Source organism: Nycticebus coucang, chromosome 14 (genome assembly GCF_027406575.1).
Source record: "Nycticebus coucang isolate mNycCou1 chromosome 14, mNycCou1.pri, whole genome shotgun sequence".
Taxonomy (NCBI): Eukaryota; Metazoa; Chordata; class Mammalia; order Primates; family Lorisidae; genus Nycticebus; species Nycticebus coucang.
The window spans coordinates 53,149,115-53,176,390 of record NC_069793.1 but is presented as its reverse complement, the minus strand read 5'-3'; the positions used below and the strand labels follow the sequence as shown (position 1 = coordinate 53,176,390).

The 27,276-nt window shown below is 47.6% G+C and overlaps 1 protein-coding gene across 1 annotated transcript in view; it reads right to left on the bottom strand.

Moving 5' to 3' along the window:
- The window catches only part of GALNT18 (polypeptide N-acetylgalactosaminyltransferase 18), a 359,927-nt gene that overhangs the window by 40,579 nt on the left and 292,072 nt on the right, over positions 1–27,276 (bottom strand). The window contains exons 7-9 of the mRNA XM_053561579.1: positions 25,362–25,547; positions 17,931–18,068; positions 12,613–12,708 (exon numbers count right to left, since the gene is read on the bottom strand). Of these exons, the coding sequence (XP_053417554.1) occupies positions 12,613–12,708; positions 17,931–18,068; positions 25,362–25,547 (420 nt within the window). The remainder of the gene's footprint in view (positions 1–12,612; positions 12,709–17,930; positions 18,069–25,361; positions 25,548–27,276) is intronic.

Sequence of the window (27,276 nt, the reverse complement as noted above, 5' to 3'; positions counted from 1 at the left end):
ATAAAGAACCAGGCTTTGGATTAAGCCTGAGAGGTGGCAAAGCCAGTGTGTCTGGGCAAGCTGCTTGGAGGTTTTTGTGAGGAGGGTTGCTCCTTTATTTACTGGAAAATCCAACAACCTTATTAGCAGAGGCATTTGTTAAGCAGGGGAGCAGCATACTAGGGATAGGCTGGAGATAAATGAGACCCTTGCCTTCAGAGAACTTCCTAGCTGGTGGTGGAGAGAGACCATGACCAAGTAAACCAAAGCATATGTGATCACCCAGTACAAGGGCTGGGATGGAATCAAGCAAGGGATGGAAATCCAAGAGCCAGTAATAGAACCGTGGATGGGTGGTCAGGACAGACTGTCCTGAGGAAGTGGGTCAGAGGCTGAAGCTGGAAGAATAAGAGGAAGGAAGGAAGCAGGGGCTTTGGCCCTGGGGTGCAGAGATTAAAGGTCTCCCAACGGGGAGGGAGATGACTGCCCCAGGTCCTCAGGGGAAAGTGGAGAACTCCAAATAAAAGAGACAGGTGCAGACAGCCCTCCTGAGCCCAGAGAGAGCTTGTGTCCTCACCCAGTGTGGATGGGGAAGGGCAGTGTTGACTGAGAGGTATTTTCAAATCTCCTCCAGCCCAGTCTCAGGGACCTGCTATTGGTATTTCTGGGGAGAAAGCTGCAAAGCAGGCTCAGTTTTCCTTGAGTTTCTAAGAAGAGAATGCCTGGGGGGTTGACTAAATCAGTGATTCCCTCCCCATACTCTCAGCACGGCCTTTATTCATGAACAGGTGTGTAGTGCAGGCCACCTGTGTGCCCAGCCAGCGTCACACCAGGCTGTGGTGGCTTACTGTCCTGACTCTGTCCTGAGCACTTTCCAAGAGCAGGGCCACACGTTTAAGTAGCGTAGGGAGGTAGTACTGAGTCAGGCTCTGAGCATAAGCTCTATAATTAGGCAACCTGGGTTCCAAGCCAGGGTCTAGCACTAACAACTGTGTGGTCTTGAGCAAGTTACATAACTGCCATGAGCCACCATCGTCTCCCTGTAAAAATGGGGTGATAGCACTACCTACGTCAAAGGGCTGTCAAGGTCATACACGCAAAGCACATAGAAAGATGCCTAGAAACAGTAAACAGTAAGTACAAGCCATCTTAGATCTTCACAAATGTTTGTTGAATGGTTGCTCTAATTTAAACAAGGGCCGCACATGACCGGGCCCCGTTCTGAGCCAGACTCCATGCGAGTGACATGTATATTTGTCACTTCCTCTAACTTTCAGCACCTGCCCCATCTCACTACTCAGGAAACTGAGGCTCAGAGAGGTGAGAGACTTATCAGAGAGCACGGAGCCAAGGTAGGATCTTTCCCTGGGTTTGGTGACTTGTCCCCAAAGCCAGAGAGTCCTGGGGAACAAAAAGCTCTCCTGTGGCTGTGGAGGAGGGTGGAAGATTCACTCAGCCTCTCTGTCCTTGAGGCAGAATGCCGGCTGCTGTGGGGCTGCTGCTGCCTGCTGCTTCCCCGCCCACAGGAGGTTAATAAAAGTCACACAAGACTCGCTGTTTATGATGCTAATTGTGGAATTTGGACATGAAGTAAAGAACAAATCATGCAGAATGAATAACAAATCAAGTGGCTTTATTAATTTTTTTTTAGCACGGAAGCTGCGGAGCTGCCCAGAGTTCACCATCACTCGCTACAAAGAGTAGGTTAGCACTGTGGCAGTGGAATCCGCGTGCCTAACGGGTCCCTCCATCCCCTCCATCCCTGTCCGCCTGCACCCCAGGCTGACTGAGCTGGTGCGTCTGGACTTCTGACTGCTCAGTCTCTCTTTTGCAATTACCAAAAGAGAAATGGAAACAAGGCGCTTTCCAAAAGCAGAGTGAGAAACCGGCTGGGTGCTCACCTTACCCTGAGCACAGAGACCAGCTCCAGGGGACCGGGAATCAGGGCTGACTGCAGGCAGGTTCTGTGGCTGTGATGCCCGGGGAGCCCTGAGATGGTTACCTAAGGGACACAGCGCTGGTAGAGAAAATAACACTGCAGCCCTGCTCCTCCCAGCCTTCACCCTCGGAGAGGTGGTCTCAGGTGGGACACAGCAACATCTGTTATCGTGTTGTAGCACTTCCTGCCAGTATCCACCACCTACCAGGGCAGAGACTTAGCTGTATCTTTACATCTTTGAGACCAGATGAGGATAAGCTAGTCTGAAGAATGACTGAATCGGCATATTGAAAGTGTCAGTAGTAATTACACGTGTGTGTATATGTGACCATACAGAAGTAAATGCATAAGCACATATTATATAAACACGATATTTATTCGTAAAAAAATATGTAATGACCTATATTTAAGTAGCACTTTCAATTGACTAGTCTTTGTTTTGAGTTACAGACATTTGCGGCAAAGAGAAATTAAGTATCCTGTCCCAAGTCATAGCTAATAAGTGCAGAACCAGGATTCACATCCAGGTGGCCCCTACAGGGGCGGGGCAAGCTCAGCAGGGCTGGAGGGGAGACTGCAGGCTGGGTTAATGAATCAACTTATTCACTCATCACTTACTAGAGAGAAGATGGGGGAAGAGTAAGTCACTGAGCTCTGGGACGCAGGAAGGATGCTTTAGGCACCTGTTCTCCATGGATGCCTCAAAGGGCTGCAGGAATGAAGGAGCCACCTCAACCCCAGGGCCTCTAGATGGGATGCTCAGCCCAACTCTTCCCAGCCGCTAATGTCTCCCTTCTTTACCCTTGCAGAGATCGCTCTTAGGTGTGACATGATGACACCTACCAGTACATACCAGACACAGACAGACATTGTCATGTACAGGCCATTAGAGCCCTCATGATAATTCAGGGAAGTGTACATTACCATTCTGATTTCACAGATTAGAACCTAACTGGGGTTGGAAAGATCCAGTCACTTGTTTCATCCACATACGTAGTATGGGCAGGAGTGGAACTTGATCTCTGCCGCTGACCCTCTGCTCACATTCTTTCCACCTTGTCATGCCACAGGCAGGAGCTGAGAGATGGCTGCCCAGAGGGTGCAAGAGAGCGGCGCCATCACAGGGCCAGCCCTGCATCACCCATTACCCATGTGAACAGGGTCCCTGGAACTATGCAAGGCAATAGCTCACAGGACAACAAATGAATAGATCCAAGTGACCCTGGATTAGTTAATGCAGTGCTGGAGGTGACAAGACAGAGCCTCAGGACTGCATGAGGTTCCCCCAAACCATACCTGTAGGGGCTCGCATCACCATTCATCAGCCACCGCCGGGGCCATTAGAGTCATGCAGGGCACATTTCATGACTTTAGAGCCAAGAAATAAATTCAGGGAGTTTTTCGAAACTGTAAAGCTGCTTCGTTCCTGGTATTCTTATTGATTTAAAGTAAAAAAAATCACAGAAAAGTGAAGAGATCTGCCAAAGGTCATAGGAAATGGCTAGCCATTTGAGTTTTTGGCCCACAGAGTAAAACTTTTGCAATTGTCCCTGAGATGTCCATGGAAGGTCTTTGTAAGCACAATCCATGAGAGGCCTTTAATGCATCTGCTGCCATGGGGTCATTGCCAAGCAGGAGAGGGACTGTGGTATCTTGGAATTTGTCTCCAGGTTAAAATGGAATACTTCTTTCATCTTAGCTCTAATCTCTATACCATGAGTCAAAGCACTTCCTAAAACATAAATGCGGCAGCTTCTGTGTTTCAAAAACTTAAGACGGAATTAGAATCCCTTCCATCTTTGTTCTTCTACAGCCAAGAATTTCCCTTCTAATAAGAAAAGCCCTCCTTTCCACCTATGTCTTTTACAGTATAGTCTTCTACAGAAATTTAAGCAGAAAGAATGGGAGAAGTCCCCAGACCCCATCTTGTCCCCTCTGCTCTCCTTTGGTGGGCTAATGGGAAGATGGTTTGGGGCAGTAGGTTGCAAGGTTTCATCCTATGGGGTTACCTCAGTGCCCCCTCCCTCTCCAGAACATGACTCCTCTAGGGCAGAGACCCTAGCAAAGCTCCCTCTCACCATGCTTGGCATAAAATAATAGTGCATATTTGGTGAGTGAACAAATAGTGAATGAGTGAGAGTGTTTGATTGAATATGGAGCCTGTGGGGAGACTTCATTATTGTATGTTTTCATCAGAAGGAATTTTACAGGCTATTACACTAATTAGGGCTAATATTCTCAGTTATTTTGAGGATTGCTCGAAATTTACTGCTCATTTAAATAAAATGGTTACGTTTACACATTAACCAATTAGCACGCTTCTCAGCAGCTTCCCTTCACTAACTTGATTAGTCGCACTATGGTTTCTCCAATCCAGGGCCTTCTCTGAGACCTGGGAATATCACTAAGTCAGAGTGAACTTTTAAAGTGACATTGAAGCAGAATCTCTCGAAGGGTTTAGACACAGATGTGAAATCTGTCCCTCTGCCTACACTAAGCTGTCTTTGGGCCACTCGGGGTCCCACTCTAAGTTGCTCTGGTTGCAAAACCATTCCTATCACTAGCCTAAATTTGTTCCTTAAGGGAAATGAAGCTTAAATATGAAGACTTCATGAAAGACAAACCGGTCATGGATCTGATGAAGGAATGAAGGAAGCAATGGAGGTGAACTGGAAGTTAAAATACTGCACCCCCACCTTTCCCAACTTCTAGTGTGACCTCAGGCCAGTCAACTTATATCCAAGACATCATTTGCTTATTTTCCTATTTGTCTGAGGTAAAACTGACTTAGAAAATTTCTAAGTTGTCCTGACAGAGACAGGCTGCCTGGGCACACAGAAAGCCATCGCTCACCAGCTCTCTGCAGTCAGGCAGGTCCATGTTACTAGGACGGTCCAGTGACACCTAAGAGGGAGTGACATGAAGCACTATCCAGCTGAGAGAGTAAAAATCAGATTTTGAGTTACACTCTTCCCCTTTGGCTGTGCTGTGGGTTAAATTTTATCCCCCCCAAGTTGATATGCTCAAGTCCTAATTTCAGGTACCTCCAAATGTGACCTTATTGGGAAATAGAGGCATTGCAGATATCATTTGTCCAGTTTGGATGAGGGCAGACTAGAGTAGGGTGAGCCCCAATCCAAGGTGAGTACTGTCCTTATAAAAAAGGGACACAAAAAAAAAAAAAAAAAGGGACACAGAGGGTGGTGCCTGTGGCTCAGTGAGTAGGGTGCCAACCACATATACCGAGGGTGGTGGGTTCAAACCCAGCCCTGGCCAAACTGCAACAAACAATAGCCAGGTGTTGTGGCGGGAGCCTGTGGTCCCAGCTACTTGGGAGGCTGAGGCAAGAGAATCGCCTAAGCCCAGGAGCTGGAGGTTGCTGTGAGCTGTGACGGCATGGTACTCTACCAAGGGCAATAAAGTAAGACTCTGTCTCTACAAAAAAAAAAAAAAAAAAAAACAAAAGGACACAGAAAAGGCTACACATAGAGTGGAGTTCCATTACCACCAGCCAAGGAGCCAGCAGAACTCACCAGGACAGAGGTGGAGCAGATCCTTGCCAAGGGCGTTCCTGACACCTTGACCTTGGACTTGTAGGCTCTGCAACAGTGAGATGATAAACCTCTGTGTTTAATGAACCATTCTGTCTGTGGTGCCTTGTTATGGCAGCCCTCGGAAACTAGGCGAGGGAAAGGTCACGCGGTCAGACTGTGGATCCACTGGGGTCACTGAGTCACTAAGGGCCTGGAGAGTCTTTGACTTTCAACAAACTTTGTGAAAAGAGTATATATATATAAATCTAAAACCTAAAAATAAGGCCAAAAGGGAAGGGGGAGGTAGCCTGTCCTTTCAATGTGATACAGGTGCATTAATAGGCCCACCCAAGAGTATGTAATTTTCCAAGAGAATGTACCTGTTTCACTTTGCTATTTACCTTTTGATTAGTACTCAGACACTACAGAGTTCTACTCTAGCTCCTAGGCTCCTGGGTGGAAAAAAATCACATGAAAGGCTGTAATTTTATTTCCCTGTAGGACGTTAACCACTTTTGTATCTAATCTGTCCATTTTATTTTAACATTCTTCTTTAGAAAATGCCTACAGATACTCAGGTTTTCGAAGGCACTCAGAATTCATTAACCACCTTGCAAAGTCGGCAGGATGTAGGGGGCAGCCTGTGGTCCCGCCTTCCTGGCCCTCTTCCACCATCACCCTTCTTGGCCATGGCTGCCTAAAATCCAAGTCATAAAGCTCAAATGTAGCCACATCTTCAGTGTTCAAGAAATAAATAAGCCCAAGGCTGTAGTGAGGACTTGAGGAGTAGAAAATAGACAATTATCTGTCTCCAGCGCTAGAATGCAGCTTCATAACGGTGGTGCTTTTCCTCTGATTGATCACTGTCTCCCAGGGCAATGAATAGTATCTGGCATGTGGGAGACTCTCATTGATTTTTGAAAATATTTTTTAAAAGGTAATGAATTAAAAAGTCAAAAATTCCAGGATGGGAGTACCCTTAGAGATTTCTTAGCCCAAGAGCCTCCCTGACATAGAAACTCTTCTTATTGTCCCTGGAGCCTGCCAGACTCAGCAGGGCACTGACAATGGCGAAGTTAGTATCTCCCAAGCCAATGATTCTGAAGAGGTTTCTTCCACTCAGCTGAAAATCTGTGTCCTTACCATTTGGAAGCAGTTTTAATGTCTCCTTAGAATTTGTTCTTTCCTAGGCTAAACAACTCCTATTCTTTTAGCTCAAGGACACAGTCTTGAGTTTCTTTACGGATCTTGTAATAATAATAACAGCCAACGTTTAGTAAACAATGGCCATGTGGTAGATTTCATTGTCTAAAGGCTTTATGTGCATCCATTTATTGAATCCTCATAACCAGCCTACAGAGTACTAACGTGACCTCTGTTTTATAGGTAAGGATATTAAGGCATGAGGAGCTTTTGGCATCTACCCAAGGAACACAGTAAGTGGTATGCCTGGGATTTGAACCCAGCTAGTCTGATTCTCAACTACTTTGCATCCCCTCATCATTTGCCTTCCAACACTTTCAGGCTTCCTATCAACAGCGATGCTCAAGGAAGAACCTGTGAGGTTTCCTAGCAGAGGCCAGAAGACTGGTCCCACAAGCTGGCCTGTATTCTCCAGAAGATGCGCAGGGTCACATCCCTCTCCTAGAGTTGTGCAGTACATGATGTGTGCAACTGCAGGTGGCAGTCTCATCTATATGTACCTGCCCTGTGTGGCCATGGGAACAAGAAAGATTTTGCAGGAGCTGTTCCAGGCAGCAACATCCCTAGAAATGCACATCAAACATCTGATTTGGACCAAGTCTGGGGGGTTCAGAGAATCCTGGATCTGTCTACAGCCTCCTTCTGAGATATGCCCTGATTTTATTCTCAAATAGCCCTTCCATGATCAGTGAAGTCCTTGTCAGCCAAATCCCTGCCTCTTCATCCTTCACTCATCCCCTGGTCCTGTGCTCATCCTGAGTGGAGGAGGGTCCCAGGCCTCCTTACCCTGGGTGCTGAGAATTGTGCATCTCAGCACAGCCTGGCAGGAGAGGGCAACTGGGCCTCAGTGTTCCCTGGCAGCCGAGTTGCACAAGTGTTCTGTGGCTTTGGGGATGAAGAAGGGAGACCCGAGTCTTTGAGACTTGCTGTGGCTCCACATCAAGAAGCTGATCTATGAGGGTAGGTTCCAGCATTCCCGGCAAACATGGTACACACTCACAGCTTCCCAGACCAACCCAATCTCAGAACAAAGGAAGTGGAGATAAGCAGATTTTCAGAGTAGCTTCATCATTTACAGACAGGATGACAGACTCAGAAGATACACATCAATGGTGAGAGAGAGAGCAGACAGTCACAACCTCTGGGTGGAGATCTGACCAAGAGAAGAAATGAAAAAGCCCTTGGGGATGACAGGCTTGATCTAGATGATGACCGTACTGTGGAAATAAATTTAGGAATTCGTTCAACTGTATACTTAAGATTTGTGTACTTTAGTGTAAAATTAAATTCCAATAAAAGAGTAAAACAAAAGTCCAAAGAAAGTTATGGTGACAGTGCAAATGTGTGGGAAGACCAAGCCTTGGGCTCAGGCCTCCTAACACCCACTTCACTGCCCTTTCCCTGATGTTACTGCACTTTGCTGCTACAGCAGCTCAGAGATGCTCCAATAGTCAGTGGGTAGGCTTTGACCAGAACAGACACCCATGGCAGATGGCACACAAGGTCAGGGAAAGTCAGTCCAGCACGGGTTGCAGCTAGATCCTTGATGGTATTTACACTGAGCAAGAGGCAGACTCAATGAGGAGTAACAATGGTAGCATCGTCATTATAGCAAGACTAATAGCTAACACTTACTGAGCACCTACTATACGCCAGCTACCATTTTATGTACTTTACAGGTATTAAATCTTCATAACAAACTTTATGGTCTATACTGTCACTAATCCATATTCTACAACTAAGAAAATAGGCCAAGTTTCAAAGCTGGCGTTTAGATTCAGGCAATCTGGCCCCAGAATCCATGCTCTAACTACCACACAGAATGTCCCCTAGTGAATCATCTGCAGCTGGGAGAGGACTGGCAGCCTCTGCTCAGGCCAACACTCACTATCCCAGAGAGGAAACACTGAACACTTGTCTGGGGGTCCAGAGAAGACTGGAAGTGTCAGAAAGCAGGGAAGCGATTTACCAAAAGGCCAACTACTTGTGATCTGGTCATCTTGGTTCATATCGAAAAACAACATGGGGATGTGCTGAGCTGAGAATCCTGGTGCTTAACCTTAATAACTAGAGAAATGCAAATTAGAATCACCATGTGTTAGCACTATACACCCACCACAATGGCTATAACTAAAAATACAGATAGCACCAAATGTTGGCAAGGATGTAGAACAACTAGAACTCTAATATAAAGCTGGTGGGTGTAAAAATTGGGACAACTTTGGAAAACTGTTTGCCAGTGTACTAGTTAGCTCAAGCTGTCATCAAAATATCATAGAGTGGGTGACTTAAATAACAGGAATTTATTTTCTCACAGTTATGGAGGCTGGAAGTCCAAGTTCAAGATGCTGGCCAACTTGGTTTCTGCTGAGGGCCTGCTTTTTGGCTTGCAGGGGGGTGCTTTATCCCTGTGTCCTTCATATAGCAGAGTCTGCAAGCAAACTTGCTGGTGTCTATTCTCATAAGGACACTATCAGCTCAGGACTCTACCCTATGATCTCACTTGAGCCTATTACCTCCTGAGTCCAAACACTACCAAGCTAAAGATTTCAGCTTAGGACTTTAGAGGAGGAGCACAGTGCAGTTCTTCACGTTCTGCCCCTGGCTCTCCAAAATGCGTGTCCTTATGACATACAAAATGCAGTCATTCCGTGTCAACATCCCCAACTCCTTCTTCATTCCAGCACCTACTCTAAAGTCTAAAGTTTCCACTAAATATCATCTAAATCAGGTATGGGTGAGAGTTAAGTACAATTCATCCCAAGGCAAAATTTCTCTCCAAATGTGAGCTTGTGGAATTAGACAAGTTATGTGCTTTCTAAATGTAATTGTGGGACAGGCATAGAATAGCCGTTGCTTATTCCAAAAGGAGAAATTGGGAGAGATGAGTCCCAATGAAATCTAAAACCTTACCAAGGCAAGTCCCCTTTGATCTGAAGGCTGAAAGGTCCTTTGGCTCAATGCTCTGTCTTCCAGGCCCACTGGGGTAGCCTGTTACTGCTGTGGCTCTGTGGAGTAGCCCCAGCCCCTGCATCTGTGGTGAAATGGCAGCTCTGATGAACCCTGAAGTGCCTTCAGCTAATTCTCTTCTTTTCTTGAGGAATAGTGCACATTTGCAGCCAAATAGCTCCATGGCCTATATGGTCTTACAGAATCCAAGGCCAATAAGCTTCCTTAATTCTATCCCACTTTCTCTTCCCCTTTAGTTCAAACCAGCAGTGCCTCCACTGGAGAAATCTCATCTTTATTCCTGGCTTCTGCTGAGAAGGCTGACCAAATCCGCGAGTCTCACCCTTAGTATTCTCTTCAGGACAAGCTTTTACATTTTTTTTTTTTTTTGCAATGTGGATAGGCTGAGAATTTCCCAAATCTTCAAGTTAAGGTTAAGTGAGGTGGTGAGGGTAGAGCACTGATCTAACGGGATACGAGAGGGCTCATTTGTGAACACTGACTCCCTCTCCCCACGTGAGGACACACAAGAAAGTGGCCATCTGCAAGCCAGGAAGAGAGCCCTCTCCAGAAACTGAATCGGCCAGACCTCCAGACCTTGATCTTGAAATTCCCAACTTCCAGAACAGTGATAAAATAAGTTTCTTTGGTTTAAGTCACCCAGACTGTGATACTTTGTTTTGGCAGCACGATCAGACTACTACAGAGAGCATCTACTAAACGTGAACATATGTCAACCCTATGACCCAGCAATTCTACCCCTAGGTATAAACCTGAAAGAATTGAATATATACATGCACAAAAAGACATGAGCAAAGATGTTCACTGCAGCAGAAGTCACAATATTTCCTAACTGGCCTAAGTCTCTATCAATAATATAATACACAGCAAATTGTGATATATTCATAAAATGGAATATCACAGAGTAATAAAAAAAATACAACTACATGTAACATGAGCATCCCAAAAGTTGCCCATAACATCTCCATCCATAGGGAAAATGGGAAATCAAAGCTAAATGTACCTTTATTTACAAAATAGTATTATAAAATTTTGCACAAAGGTGGCCAGTGCATAGAGAATATTTTGTAAATAAAGGTACATTTAGCTATGATTTCCCATTTCCCTATGTATAGTGACTTTATGGGCGATTTCTGGTTTAAGGATACCCTGTAAAATGACAAAGGAAAGAAAGAAACCTCATGAGGAAGTCTACACCATATGATCCTATTTATGTAAAATCCAAAATAGACAGCAATACTCTTTTTCTTGACTTGGTGGCATGGTTGTGTTCATTCATTTAGCTGTACATGTATAATCCATCTATTTTCTGTATATATGCCATACTTCAGTAAAAAGGTCACACACAGTGGCTCACGCCTGTAATCCTAGCATTCTGGGAGGCTGAGGTGAATGGATTGCCTGAGTTCACAGGTTCGAGACCAGCCTGAGCCAGAGCGAGACCCCATCTCTAAAAAGAACTGGGCGTTGTGGCAGGCACCTTTAGTCCCAACTACTCAGAGGCTGAGGAGTTTGAGATTGCTGTGAGCTAAGATGACACAGCCCTCTACCCAGGGTGAGAAAGTGAGACTCTGACTCAAAAAAAAAAAAAGTTACACAGATAGCCACCCATTACAAATGCTGCACCCTTGCAACAATGCAAAATGATTCACCATACCAGTTGGTGTGGGGATAGCATAATCTGCAGATCTGCAATTGACCAGCCAGTGATGTGAGAGCAATTCAGCCCATGAAAAGGACAAGGTGGTAGGTCACAGTGGACAATCTCCGGGAGGTCTCCTTGTTTACTCACAGGGTAACATACATCGTGATATTCTTTAGTCATGTGTTCTGACAGATAATAGTTCTTTTAAAAACAGAATTTCAATTGCACACATATACATGTATGCTGAAATATATTTTTTCATCATTGTGCACTTCTGGAGTTAAGTAAACACTAGGAACATTATCAATTTAGAACAGATCGTCCTGTGGCACTCTGGGTCAATGGTTGTTTATAGTACTTTGTTGAATAGACCTTTTCTCTTGCCCGTGTATCAGCATCCTCTTTGGGTATCTGAAGCCTAGACTGTGGATGCAGAATTTTTAAGGACAACTTATTTTTCTGGTTGCTTCTCCTCATTCTCCACTAGAAGAAGACCAGAGGAAAAGCTGGAAAGGAGTCCCACGGTCATAAGGTTTTGGCCCCAGTTATGATCTGCTGCAGGGCAGTTCTGAAGACCATGCCATGGCATTTTTTGCTTTTTTTGAGTATTTTTTTTTATTTTTTCAAATTAATAAGAGGATACGATTTTTAGGTTACATTATTCTCACTTTCAGGGTAAAGTTCCATTTGTAGAAGAGCCCCTCACCCGGGGGCGTGTCATACAGCCTCACAGTGTGCACCTTAGGTGAGATCCCACCTCATGCCCTCCCTCCCTCCGCCATATGTCCTCCCCTCTCCCTCCCACTCCCCTCTACCTGCAGACTGGACTATATTAGTGTTTCATTTTTCTTATGAGCATTACGAGAGTAATGAGTGTAATTGTGTACACTCTTATGAGTGTAATTTTTTATATATTGATTTCATATTAGTATGGAGTACATTGGATATTTATTTTTCCATTCCATTCTTGCGCCATGACATTTGAAGGAATTCTGACATCTTGAGGAGTTGAGGGAACTCCTGGACTTTGTCCTGCCAAGGAATGTCCTGGCTGCCAAAACAGGACCGTGATGTACTGAGTTTCCCCCAAGGAGGCAGGTATTTCTCTTCAGAAACGTACCCCTTTTCTTCCTCCCCATCCCAGGGAATCCTGGAATCCTAGCATCCCAGCCTCCTTCCAGGAAAGGCAGGTGTAAATCCTATGCTCATGAGGACCCTTCCTAACGAAGAGCCCCAGAGGCCCCCGGTCCCAGAGCAGCCCCAACCGAGTTGAGGACCTTCTTCCCCACAGCAGCAGGCATGCGCACGCACACCCCAGCACAGGGATCCCTCAGGGGACTCACCTGGGGCGTCATCCCATGGCAGATGTACATGATGGGAACATTCTCCGTATCTGGCCCCTGATCAAGACACAAATCTGTCTTCAGGGAATTCTGCAGCTGAATGTCAGAGGAGAAGCAGCCACACCAAAAAGGGAGGAAAAGAGAAAGCAAATGTGTTAACGCTGGAGAAACAAGAATTCCACCGAGACAGACTATTTCCACCACCAGCCCCTTGAACACTGCAGAACCAACGAGGACCAATTTTTGCCTTACATAGAGGTGCTGACGGGAGACTGGCCTCCTTTGAAGGAACATTTACATCTTGTTAAACAGTGAGCTGGGTTTAGAAGCTGAGATAGTCTCAGCTTCTAAAAATAAGAGACACGCACGCATATGCACACACAAGATGGTGCTGCTTCCTCACCCTCCCCCTCCCCGGGGTGGCACAGTGGCCTTCAAGGGTCCCTGAGAGAAGTCTTGGCTCTTGAGCACTGGGGGAAATGGGCAGCACCTTAGCTCTTTCCAGGCCTGGGGGCCGTCTGGAACCAGGTCTATCTTTGCCTCCTGCAGATAGAGCAGTGGCTTGGCCAAGTCCCATGGTGTCCCATCAGCTGAGGGGCCTCCAAGGGAGGACATCTGATGGGAGAATTAGCCAGGGTGGGAACAGAAGAGAGAGGTATCTCTTACCCTCACCTGTAGGTACATGGAGCCACAATCTTGGCCACTTATAGAACATGCTGGGTAAGAGAGCCAATATTCAACGTCCCCTTCTTTCTTAAGCCTACTCTCAACCCCCTACAAGGTAGCCTAGAGTCCGCAGGGCCCTGCTCACCAGACACAGCTGAGTAGACCGTGGGGAGCCCCAACCTCCAGTTTAGAAGGAATAATCATTGTGTTTCTATACCCCTCTCTCTTCTCTCTCTCACTCTGGAATTTGATTATCTTATCATTTTCTTATCCTGTACATATTAAGAAGCCAAATGGGACCCAGAGACGGGTCAGCAGAGGGTGGAAATTAGAATTGCAAGGTCATTTAGACTGGGTATGGGGGATGTTTTGGGTGATGTCAAGGAGAGAAATCTGGTTGCTATCCAGGACTCCATGCTGCCCAAGAAGACAGAATTAGAGATGAGGCTGTAGTGGCCTCCCAGCTGGAGTGCCTATGTCCAGCTGCCCCTCAGTTCCTGCGCCTGTAAGCAAGTTTGTGTTATCTTCACCCCACTCTCATCTTAACTTGAGCTAGCTCAGCTGGGTTTCTCTTGTTAGAAATCAAAGTATTCTGTTCAGAACAGAATTGGAGATGAGAATCCAGGGGAGAAAAGGGCAGTGGGCCACAGGTGGGCCCTATCTTTGGGGGAAGGCCAGAGACGGGCAGTGGTTAGGCTTTTATAGTCCTGATGGTTTGTGGAAGAGGTGGGATGAACCCAATGAAGGGGCAGGAAATGGAATAGATAATTGGGGGCCCATGTGTGCTCCGGGCATGCCCTATTTTTAACAGGGCAGAAGGAACAGAGTCAAATTATTTTCTCTTGAGCTTCCTTTCTTCTACCAAGTAACAACAGCTTAATCCCAAACTTGGAAGTTTAGAGATTCTGAAGAAATATCATATGTGCCAGCTCTCCAGGCAGGAGCCCCTGTAGCATCTATGCAGCAAATCCTCTATTTTAAACTGACTGTGTGGCTTGTCTTTGTGGGAAGAGCACATGTAACCACTCTGTTCTTGTCCTGTGGCCCACAGAGGGGTGGGTGTCACATCCCAAGCCAAGCACTGTAACGCATTAGGGAAACCTGTTAACTGCTGTTACAAAGAGAAAGACCCAGAAAGCCGTGGTTTTAGGCTTGGCTTTCTCCTGGGTCCTTAAAGCCAGCCCCTGGATGAGGGAGTGGGTGTCTTTTGATGGAGTCCTCCCGGGCTCTGTGGCATCCCTCCCCCACGATGCAGGTGGATGGAAGCCTGACCCCAGCGGGGCAGACTTGGACAAAGCAACATGACTCCTTCCTGGCTGTTTTCTTCTCTCTAAAATAGGAATAATAACAGTGCTTACCTCATAGGGTTGTTATGAAGATTAAGTGAAACAGTATCTACAAGTGCTTAGCATAGGGCCTGGCAAGTAACAAATGTGCAATAATTCGCTGCTATTATTTCTGCTCTAACCTTCCCGAAAGCCATTCAGGGAAAGCAGCTTTTACAAATACGGTCCATGCCAGGTACCACGTGCAGTCCTCTCTGTGTATCTCACCTAATTCTCAAAATAACCAGCCAGGCTGTTACAGTATCTCTTTGAACAGTGAAGCAGCTGTAGCGTAATAACAAGCTCGCCTGGCCTTTTTCTCTGTGGGTGGACACTTCCCCGTGCTGCCCTCTGCTTTGGCCTTCCTTTGCCCAACAAAATCTTCCTCTTCCTTCGGCTCTCAGTTAATCTGCCCCTCTGGAAGTCTTTCCTGACCCAAGGCTGGGTGGGATACCACTGGCCCAGGCTTCCCCAGCATCCCTGGCTCTGGTGGTGGCACTTAGCACAAGGCGTTCCTGTGGCTTCTTCCCCTGCCTGGTTCCCCTGTCGGTCACCAGGTGGGGGTCTCTGTCTTCTCTCATTGTATGTCACACAGGCCAGGGTACACAGTGGACACTGGGTGAGCGTGTGAGGAAAACTAAGAAATGGATGGCGTTCCCAAATCAAGAACATCACAGACAAGTGCAGAGCTGGAGTCTGACTCTGAAACCCACACTCTTTCCATCATGCAAATGGGTACATCCTGAGACATAAAAGATGCCCCATGACATGGCGTTACTGGGACCATTACGGTTTTACACAATCGTCAAAGGCACGCAGCCAGTAAGTGCTAAAGGCACCGCTCAGAAGCCAGGCATGTCTGTTTCCAGATGCTCCTGCATCTCTACTCGGCACCAGAGCGGGATTAGCTAAAGTCACCCCATCTCCCAGACATGGAGCTCAATGATCCAGGGGACACCCTGCCCACACAAGTGACCCCACAGGTGCTTCTGCCTGCAGGTTGCACTAACGGGACCTATTAGTGGATTAATGGGCTGGGCTATAGGCTGGACACTGGCTCCACTGAGAGGCCCAGAAGTCATTTGATGTATATAGTTTGGGTGTGAGTTGGAATAGTACAAGAAAGGGGGAACTCTGCTTCTGAAAAGATATCTGGTGCCTTCGTTTTGGATTAAAAATGATTACCAGGAAGAATGATTGAGACCCAGCAGAACCTCTTGCTCCTGTGGCTGCATCTGCCTCACCCACCCTCCCCTGTCGCTTGCATTAAGAGCTCACTATGCTCCTGGACAAGTGAGCACGTCTCTGTGCATGTCAGAGCCCAGCCTGTGGAGGAGATGCAGGGGAGGAGAGGCCCACAGCGGAGGGCAGTGGCTGGGAGTCTCTGCCAGCCCCAGGGATGATGAGTGGATTGCTTGGGAGTGAAAACAGCCCAAGCTGTGGACTCAGATAGATCTAGACGACAATTTTCCACCTGCCATTTACGATTTGCCAAACCAAATGTTTCTGGGAGTGGCTGCATCATAAACCTGCTCTGCTATACTTGCTCATAAGTGGAGACCCTTTCTTGGAGGATGAGAACGTCTTTCGCCAAGAACCAAGAGCACATGAGTACACCTCTGCCATCATTGCTTCCTCTATGTGTGAGCGTGGCTAATCCTGCTCAGCTCCGCTGACAGCCAGCTGAGAACTTGAGTCCAGACACTTGCCTTGCCTCACTGAGGTTTGGGGCCAGAGCTTTCCCTGGAGCCACAGTAGCATAAGTGTCCTTTTAGGGCTGGGCCCAACAATGGCCAAGCAGTGCATATAGCTTGCTACGGGGCAAAGTGTGAGCGCACCGGTAGCAACTGTGTCCTTGGGTGGTTCTGGGCAGGTAGATGGTACAGATGGGGACCTGGCAGTGCAGTGTGTTTTCATGCTGATGCCAGGATCTGAACACTCAGGGACTACCTGGGCAGTGCCACTGAGGTGTTTTCTACATTGAATTATACCAGTCTAAATTGTGCAGAGGCAGGAGCCCACTGGCTGGTTCTCTTGGGACATGCCAACCATAGTGTGGGGACTCTCATGGGAGGAAAAGACCCTCTTCCACAGTCTGGCCTTCTGGATAACGTAGAGCTTGGGGATTCTGGGACCCCAGCAACGTCTCCTTCCTAGGTTGTGAGGGTTGGGAGCCCATGACTCCAATCTCTCAGCAAGCACTCTCTCTGCTTCCAGATAAGTGCCCTGTACTCTACGGTCCCTGCTGGGGCAGGTCTGAACTCAGCTCCGACTATAGACCATTGTCCTTGGATAACAAGAAAGATCTGAGGGGACACTCTCCAAAATGGGGGACTGGGGTGACATCAGAAGCTGATGTTCTAGATACCATCAGTTTCACTGCTGATCATACGTGTGACTATGTTCAAGTCACTTTTGGGCTTCTTGTTTCCTTATCCATAATGTGGAGATAATGTAAGTCACCCCTCAAAGCAGGCTCAAGGGCTTAACAGAGAAGTTTTATGTGTTCAGACCGGAAGTCAGCAAAAACCAGGTGAGGTAGCCAAAAATCAGTCAGGTGTCATGGCATTTTACCTGAGTGGTCACGAGGATATTAAGAGAATGGGAGAGTTTATCATGCTCAAAGTACTTTACCCTTAGACAGATAATACACTTACATATCTTAGACTTCTTTCCACCCTATGAGCACAGGATTAATGCACCCTGTTTAACAGAGGAAGAGACTGAGGCCCACAGACATTTAGACATTTGTCTGGGAAGTGGCCTGTTCAAGATTTGAACCAGACCTGTCTGACTGCAAACCCTCTGTCCTGCTGCCTCCCATCGGGGGTAACTGGTCTGTGCCGATCAACAGGTGGTATTCAAAATGCAGCAAAACACAGCAAACTCAAGAAGGCTTTGTCTGTGCAGTTCCTTTCAGGGATGCTCTGTGTTGGAGTTGGGGGGGCGGCCCCTGGCAGGGAGCCAGGCCGGTGGCTGACAGAGCCTCGGGCACCCCGGCTGGGAGAACGGCGGGCAGTGTCCTGCAGTCTTAGGCTAACTGCCTTATGATGTATATGTCTTATTAAGTGAAATATGTAGGTCTGCAGCCACAGCTGAAGGCAGGGGACTATAAAGGGGAGACAAGTACCTCTCCAAGGGACTGGAGAGGTTCTGTCTGTGAAAGTAAAGGCTGGCTCGCAGGCCCAGAAACCAGCAGCCAGTCCCCAGGTCTGGCGCCAGTGCCCCGTGGGCAGCTGAGAGCCTCTTCCCCTTTCCCCTCCCTACACCTCTCTCTGGTTCTTGCTTCTGTGTCTGGGTGGCCGCCTGCAGAGGTTGGCTCCTTACCACACCGTAGGCGATGATGTCGGAGTACATCCTCATCTCCGGGTACACGCTGACCAGGTACCACCGGAAGGTCTTGCACTGCAACTGTTTCCTCAGAGCCTTTCTTGCCGTGATGTCCCCGATGTCAACTCCTGAGTCCTGCACAGGGAGGCAGAGGCAGACATGCAGCCACCACCAGGCCGCAGCTTCTCCCCAAACCACCTTGGTGTGACCCAGCACCCCCAACAAAGGTTCCTGGAGACTGTGTAGGGCAGAGACCCTGTGGGACATTAACTCCCCCGCTTCCCACATGTGTCCTAACCCCGTAACTGTCCTCGCTGGGACTCTGAAACGTCAGATCAGCATTGACAGATGTCGAATCCTTAGATTAACCCAAAAAAGCCTTTCCCTACCTTAAGAGGCAAGCTGAGAGATTCTCAGCTGTGGGGACAGAGGGAAGGGAAAAGACTTGAAGATGGGAAGATGCTAATTTTAATACTATTCTAAGAATCCCAACAGTGAAGGCTTACATAACACTTCCAAGGTGCCAGGCTCTGTCTGAATGAGACGTGTATAAGTAATTACATGGATTTACTTGCATTCGTATGCATATATAGTCCCATTTAAACTACAAGGTGGCACTATACCACCCTCCCTTATAGTTTGGGAAGTTGAGATGAAGACAGGTTCAGTAACCTCTCTGGTAACTTGTTCAAAGCCCCACAGCTAATGAATGGTGCAGCTGAGATCTGAACCAAATTAACTTGGGTCTAGAAGAGTTTGCGTTTTTGACCTGACTGTACACATTTGGAAGATCCCACCCTTATGCGTCCCAGGACTAAGTCCTTGCAGAGAGCAGATTCTCTCTTTAAGCATGGGGTCTAAGCATAGAGTACTCCTTTCTGTCCCTCATTTCCCAGGTGCAGGGTGATTCAGCAGCCATGGAGCAGAAATGGAAACACAAAGGACAGAGAAGCCGCCCCCTCCTCCTGCAGTCCCAGAGCAGACTGGAGAGCTCTAAGAACTCCTGGGCCTGCACCCCCTCTGCTCAACAAAGCATAGGATTGGCTGATGCCACAGCACAGGATGCTGAGGGGTCCATCAGCAGGGGATCAGATAGAGACCTAGTGACACCATGGCAGGGATGGAGCCGGGGACCAGACAGGACAGGTGGTATCTCACAAAATACCAGCCCAGAGTGGAGGCAGAGGAAGAAGGCGATGTCTCTCCCACGAAACTGGCTCACGTGCACCCTGTGAACCCCTGGTTCTGGCAGCAACCCCAGGGATCCACTTACTGAGGTTGGGTAGACTATGAAATTGGCATTTTAAGTCTACAATGTCTGAGAAAAATCACAAAAATGGCTGCATGTATCTGGACATGAACAGAATAAGTTTTTGACATAAGACAATGAGGGCTTGAGCGAAAGCAAAATTTAGGTATAAAAAGGATAAATTCACTTTTGCCCCTAAGAGTTCAGCTAATATAAAAATTGAAACTACTACTACCTGAAGCTTAAAGTTCCAGACAGCTGGGGAGCCAGTTTGGCCAGGTCCCACCCACTGAGGACTTCGGCCTCATGTAGGATCTCTCTGCTACCTGCCTCCTGCCCTGGGCCTCCCAGAAACTGCCTTTGGAGCCTTGGTCTGTAGGACTCTGGCCCCTTAGGGTCAGGAAATTTCCACCGGACTTATCACTGTGCCCACAGGCCTAGCACCGAGCCTGAACTACATTGATGAGATGGGTTGAAAAAATATTCAGGAAGTTGTGAACATGGGAAATGGCAGTAGATATAATTTATTCCCATCCCCTACCCTAAGGGATCTGTTAAGTATTAACCCTTTGCACTTCTGTACTTTATTCCTTATATCACAGAACTCTTTCCTTGGACCCATTCATTTCTCTCCCTTCATATTCTAATTCCCTTTAAATGACTCAAATTTAATACTGTGTCTCAGCTTTTATAGGAAGCCACTAAAAGAACCTGTTTCAGGAAGGTCTCCGTGTTTTCCTAAAATTCTCGGTTCCTCTGGGAAAGCTTTCTTTCTGTACTCAGGATCAGGACAAAGCTTGTCTCTTGATTTATGATTTAATAAAAGATGAGAGAGAGAAAATCCATCAGGTGACCGTCTCTACTTTAACTGCCAGGGAGCTCAAGAACCAGCCCTTTGTGTAACTTATATTTCTAAATATTAAACCTACTTCCCTTCCCTGTTTATTAATTGATTTTTGCCTTTCTGTTTTAGTGATTCAGCATGTCTGCCCTGTGTGCTTATTGTAAATTACATCAAACCTTTCTTTTAGAGCAGGGAGCACACATTAAGAAATAAGCACTTTCTCAGAACGGTCACTGTGGCTCTTATTATTAGAAAACAATCAACACATTTTCCTTTCCTGCCAAATATATAGTGTAGTGGGTTGAATGATGCTTTTCTCCAAAATTCACATCTACCTGGAACGTCTGAATGTGACTGTATTTGGAAATAGGATATAATTTTGCAGATATAATTAGTTCAGGATCTCAAGATAAAATCATCCTGCATGTAGGGTAAGCTCTAAAGCTAACGACAGTGTTTTTATAAGAGAAGAAAGAGAATTGGACACATAGAGGCCCAGGGAGGGGAAGGCTACACAGTGAGCGAGGCGATGTGTCTACAAGCCACGGACCGCTTGGAGCCCCCAGAAGCTGGAGAAGGTGAGGACGGGTTCTCCCTTCAAGATGCTGGTGGGAGCAAAACTATGCTGGCACTTGAATTTAGACTTCTGGCTTCCCAAACTGTGAAAGAATAAATTTCTGTTGACTTCAGCCACCAAGTGCATGGTAATTTGTGATTGCAGCCCTAGGAAACAAGTAAACGTAGCCACATAAAAAGATGGCACATAACAACAGAATTCCTTCCAGCCAAAACTAAAGAAGGGCTGCCGCCGAGTGCTGCGGGAACCCAGCCTATCTTTGAGCAAGAGAAGCAGGGGGCAGCCTAGCGTTCCCGAACCTACTTAAGAAAATATTGATGCTTTGCTGCAGGCCAGCCTTCTGTTTATCAATAAATAAACTGATTTTCTATTAGAGTAGCAGGATGCAAGAGCTAGAGGCTCCTTGGCCCTTTCAAAAACTGGAGACTGAACACAGTAAGGGAACAGGCGAGAGCCAGCTCGTCTCGGCGCACAGCCCAGAGGGGGACTCAGCACAGGAGGCAACGAGGGGAGGATGTCTGCCCACGAAGGGCATTTCAAAGCTGCAGACAGAATGCGGGGCACGAATGATGACATTGACGAGAGCTCACACTTTCCAGCGCTTTCTATGTGCCACGCATTGATCAAAGCCTTTACATATATTAACTTATTTAATTCTCAAGGCAGCTGCCTCAGCAGGCCCAAAGGGCTTCAGCTCTACATTTGCACCTGGGAGGCTGTAGAGTAGATGAAAGGTTAAGTAAATTGGGAGCAGATGTGCCTGTGGTCCAGCAGCAGGCTCTTGGATACCACCACATCAGGGGAGGCTGGCAAAGCTCCTAGGCAACTCCGTAGAGTGTGTAGCATCCAACTTCCTCCCTCTTCTTTCTTTTTCAACTCATCCTCACCACGTGCCATGCGTTGTGTGTCAGATGCCGTCCCAAACACTGTGTATACAAAGAGGAGTAAGTCATGGCCTTTGTCTGAAAGGCCATGCAGACATGTGAACAGACTGCACACAGTGTGAAGCACAGAAGGAAATAGAAAGTGTTAGGGAGACAGAGGAAGGGCTTTAATCCGTCTTACATGGTGGAGCAGCCAGGAGGGTGGGTCAGAGAGCAGGTGAGCAAAGAAGGCTTCTTGGAATAGGTGAAGCTTGAGATGAGATTGGAAGGATGAGCAGGATTAATTAAATTAGTGTTACCTAGACCTGTCTACCCTGAACCATCCCCCTGGGGAGCTTTACAGATTTGGGCACTGCTACAGACTTACTGATCAGACTCTGTGAGGGTGAGACCCAGATCCATAATTTTTAAAAAGTTCTCCAAGTGAATCTGACACAATTGGTCTGAAGATCTGATTTTAGGAGCCACTGCCCAGAGGAAAAAGGGATTACACTCCCGGCCAGCAGATTCCCTCATTGGTAAGCATTAGCCAGGTTTTCGTGAGCTCTCACCATGTGCCCAGACTTGTGCTAGGGACGGTGACACACCCCCAAATAACAATCCATTCTCCAGGAGCTCGTGGTCTACTGCAGTGATTCCCATCCCTGGATGGACATTAGATTCCCTGAAGAGATTTCCAGAAATCAGACCCCAGGGGCCTCATCCACACCACGTAAGTCACAGTCTCTGGAGGTAGAGACCAAGTGACTTTAAAGTTCAGCCAGATTGGAGAACCATTGGTCTAATGAAACCGAGAAACTTTTAGACAGCAGAACATTCTTTGACGGACTGGTCAGGCAATGGCAGAGATGTGTGGGAGGGGCAGCCTGAGCTGAGTTCCTGGAAAAGGGATGCCTGCAGCTGAGTCTGAAGGGATGGAGAAGGATTGGTAGTGGAGGATGTTGGGGAAGAGGTAGAGGGTAGGGAATTCCAAGCAGAGAGAACAGAATTAGCAACCGCAAAGCAGCGTGGTAGAGATGGTTACAGGCAGTTCCTACAGTCTGCGTAGTCTGAGTAGACTCCCAAACAAGGGGTGGCTGGAGACAGGCAGAGGAGGGGGCATGGGAACCTGAGATCCCATGTCACACTTGATTTTAAACACACCAGGGAGTCATTTAAAGATTTTAAACACAGCATAGTTGCTTTGACTTTTTAAAGATAACTGGGTAACAGATTTGAAGGGGACCAGACGTGGGCCAAGGAAACCAGTTGGAGGCTGTTGCAGGGGAAGAGATGGAGCCTGAACATAAATACGAGGGAAGGCCAGAAAGGGAAGGAGGGCTCCCAGTAGGGAATGGGGGCCAAGAAAGAGAAAGACTGAGGGGCGATGCTCAGTTTCAGATACGTGTCTGGGCAGATGGCAGCATCGTGAATGGAGACAGAGAGTGAGAACAGGAGCAGATTTGGGAGGAGAGAGATGTGTTGGTCAGTTTCAGCCCGAGTGCCTGTAGAGACACCAGGGGGAGATGGCCAGCTGGCAGTTGGAGATTTGGTTTGAAAGTAAAGGCAGAAGTCAGGGCTAGAGATGTTAATTAGCAAGGCAACATATGGGTGGCAGTCAAACCCAAGAGTAGATGAGGTTGTTCAGAAAGATGGTGCACAGGTATAATGCAGGCAGTTGGTCAAGGATGGATCCCCAGGGAACCCACGGGAGTCAAGAATAATGAGAGAGAGGAGGCCTAGGGTGTGGGATCACGGAGCCAAAGGATGCAGAGGTTCAGGGAAAGGGTGGACTCCTATAGGTTAGAGACTTTAAAGTCTCCATGAAATTAGGCAGTGGGAGGCCCTTATTGGTTTTGCCAAAAGCAGTTTTGATGGAATATTGGGGAGGTGGCTTGAGAAGTGATTGGAGGTTTGAAAGCAGTGACTCTCCACTCAAGTTCGATAAGAGGAAGGAGAGGTGCTTAGAGATGGAGGGAACAAGTGTGTCGAGAGTTTTCCAGGAAACACACTGGCTCTTTCCTTCTCCACTGTGGCTTTATCCTGGACAATTGCCCCTCTCACCTGCCTTGTGTTCACTTTCCCCACCTATTTGATTTGGTTTGAACTGCCCCCTTGAGGAGCTGCAGACACCGAGTTTCATCATTTTCCAATTATTTTCTCTCTCTCAGTTCTCTACTATTCATTGGGCTTCTGTGCATTTCAACATCTGTCAGCTGCAACGGGGAGCAGGCTGGGCAGTGTGCAATTCTAAGATGCAGAGAGAAGTGGGGACCAGAGTGTGGACAGAGCCTGGGGACCTGTCGTGCTTCCTGGGTGAGCTCCTGGGGAGTTTCCAAGTGTTCTCAACATTTTTGCCTTCAGAGGACCCTTACTGCAAGGCCCAGCACCCTGTGTAGAATGCTGTGATCCAGTGCCATAGATGAGTCTGGAAGGCTCCGTGGTTTCCCTAGAAACACTCTTGCTGTCAGGGATTCAATCCCGGGGCTGATACATTGGGATTGGCTGCAGCTGGCTGATATTCCCTGGCTCCTCATTCTTCCTCCCAACTGCTGAAATCTCACTGATAAGGAGAGTATGCAACCCAACCCACACCCCCTCCTTCACAGCGGGGGGTGGTAGTGGCCTGAAAGCCCCCACTCAAGGCTTGGCCTACATTCTCACTATCCAGAATATCCAGAGCTACCTTACCTTGGTAAATAGTTAAAAGAACAAGGCTTCATATGGAAACATTGAACTAAGATCAAACTTTCCCCATTAGAAAGAGAGCTGAGACTTTTCAAAAGGGTGCCCAAGGGGACACCATGGTCTCGGGAAAGAGGTCAGGCAGTCACATGGAATGCAGCAGAAGCAGTGGACCTCAGCCAGCCAGGCTGAGAAGCAGGTGGGGGTGCCGTGGCTGGCATCTGCTGGGTTCTCTCAACTCAGCTGTCCAGAGTCTTTTCTACATGACACACAGCAAGGCTGGACAAAACCACTAGAGAAACATTGCCCTGTCCCTGGCACTTGTTAAGTCTAAGTGACTAGAGAGACAGAAGACAGTGACAGTCAGATGGGGCTCTGTGAAGGTTAAAAGCAGCTTAAAAGAATGTCCAGAACAATTCCCTCTTCCTCCCACAGTCCCCACGGGAGCTCATCTCATCCCCATCCATGTGGCTCATAAAATCCCAGAGGCATATGGGCCTTCTTTATTACTCTGCTAAAGGTTCAATGGAGAAGCTTGAATCCACTTGACAAGGAGATGAAAATGCATTTTGGGAATTTTTTTTTTTAGAGACAGAGTCTTACTTTGTTGCCCCCAGTGTGGCATCACAGCTGTGGCATCACAGCTGACAGCAATCTCCAACTCCTGGGCTTAGGCAATTCTCTTGCCTCAGCCTCCCAAGTAGCTGGGACTATAGGCATATACCACATTGCCCGGCTAATTTTTTGTTGCAGTTTGGCTGGGGCCAGGCTGGCCCCACCACCCTTGGTATATGGGGCTGGGGTGCTACTCACCAAGCCACAGGCACCTCCCTCATTTTGGGAATTCTGTAATTATTGATATATTTGAAATCCAGGACCATGAAACACCTATTGGCAGAGAAGCTGAGGACCTCGGAGCACGAAGGAAACTTGGAGCCACCTAGTCCAACTTTCTTACTTAAAATGAGGACACTGAGGTCCAGAGCAAATTCCTCCTTTAAGCATGACCAGGGATGGAGGTAAGAATAAGAAATGATTTACAGCCTCATGACCAGTCACTTTTCCTCAGCACATAATAGGTTTTTTAATCAAGAGACCATTCTAGCATGGCAAACAAGACTCTGGTTGTTTCATGGGTAGAAGAGTTTAGTCTCATGTGTTGTTTTTCCAATCAACTCCCAAGAAACTCACCCCCACCAGTGATTCCTACCTCTTGGGGTAAGTTCCATGCCATGTAGACATGGCTTTTAAATTCATCCATCCAGACTTCAGCCACCCGGAGGGCGTTCCTGCGGACATGGGCAGTGAGGTCCTCTGTGTAGGGCTTGTGGGCTCGCTCAATGTGGGCAATCCTCGAGCAGGGCAGGACCTCCACGCTCCCGCCACACTGCCACACCTGCAGAAGACATGGAGCCACCTGTCAGTGTCTGCGGATGGCTGCACCTCTGAACCAGGCCGCAGGTGACCACTCAACGTGAGAATGAGTGCAGAGAAACCCAGCCCTCGTCACCTCATCTCCCGGACCACTGTCTACTCCCACAGCAGGGTGAGTCATTGATTCACGTTTTGGTTCTTACTGCTGTGGATTTACCAGCAAGAAAATTAATGCATCTTCTTCCTCTACTCATGAATCCCACCCACCAGAGAAGAGACCAGACATTCTGTGACAAGAGATCTGGGTTCTGCTTGCCCATGGGAGAGAAGTTAACAACCCCTTGACCATGGTCTCTGCAGGGGTGCTGGACAGAGAGCAACCAGCAGGGAATCCATCTTCAAATGGACCAATTGGGCCTGGATAAGAATTAGAGATCACCACAAAGAAAGAGCCAGATGCCCTTCTCCTACCCCACCTTGATTATCCCTCAAGTACAAGTGAGGAAATGAAGACTAAAGAATGTCCCTTGCCCAAGGCTACGCAGCTGGTCTTGAAGACAAAAGAATTTGTCCAGTCCCAGAGAAGCCCAAGGAAGAGCCAACACTTCCCCCATGGTGACATGATTTGAGAGGACTTAGCATGTCCAAGGGGTGGCTCTGAGGAGGAGGAGGGGGAGAGCTGAAGGCCCCAGGCCGTGCACCTTCATTGCCATGACCTAGCCATTCCGGGGATGGTGCTGATTTACGATTCACTTTGCTCAGATTTTCAATGAAAGCCTGTGAATACTGTGAATAAGTTATTGACAACACAAAGAGTCAGAGTAATTATTCTTTTTTGCAGCTGGAACGCAGGCTATTATTTGACATATTTCAAAAACACAACACAGAACATGATTTGAAACAAAGCTCTTTTATTACGAGACCTGTTTCTCAAAGAGTCGGTTCACCATTTCACCTCAGAGTGGGTGCATCTAGCGTCATCCTAATGGGAACGGCAGCAGTGGCTCCCCCCTCGAGCCTTCAGACACACAGGACAGGAGCAGTGTGACTCTGTCAGGCCTTCTTGCCATCCCTGCAGCCACCTCCCCTCCTCCCGCCCGTCTCTCGTCCAGACTCAGCCACAGCCTCTGAACACCTGCTCTCTTTCTTCCTGTCTTCATTCTTCAAGCTTTCCTCCACACAGCAGCTGAAATGATCTTTTGAAGTTGCAAACTGGATACTTCCTCTCCTGCACCATGCCCCCCAGCGCAGCTGTCCCCAGCCCCACCCCAGCTTGTGTTCCCTGATACATTCTGCTGCAGCCATGCTGATATCTCTTTCGTTTGTTTACTTTCCCCAGTATGTGGTTTTTCTCTCACCTCTAGACTTTTGCACACGATGGTATACCCCACCCTGACATCATCCCCTGACTCATGCTTTGAGCATCAGTTCACCATCACTTTGCTGCAACCCCTTTAGCCAAGTTTGCCAGGTGTGCCGCATGGTCCTGCCTTGTCTTTCCCCAGACTAGCACCATTGAAATCACTTGCTTCACCATCTCCTTCCCTATTGCAAAATGATCTCAAGATCTTTGCTAAATTCTCCTTTAAACATGTGCTAAATGGTACTTGGAAGAGACCCTGGGTTTCCAGGAGAGGTGGGGCAGCTGGGCCGGGTGGGAGTTGATATTTGTTGCCTTTAAAAGCTCAGCTTTGCCATCAGTGGGAACCGGATTCAAACTTTACCTCTGCCGTCTGCTGCCGTGTCACCTT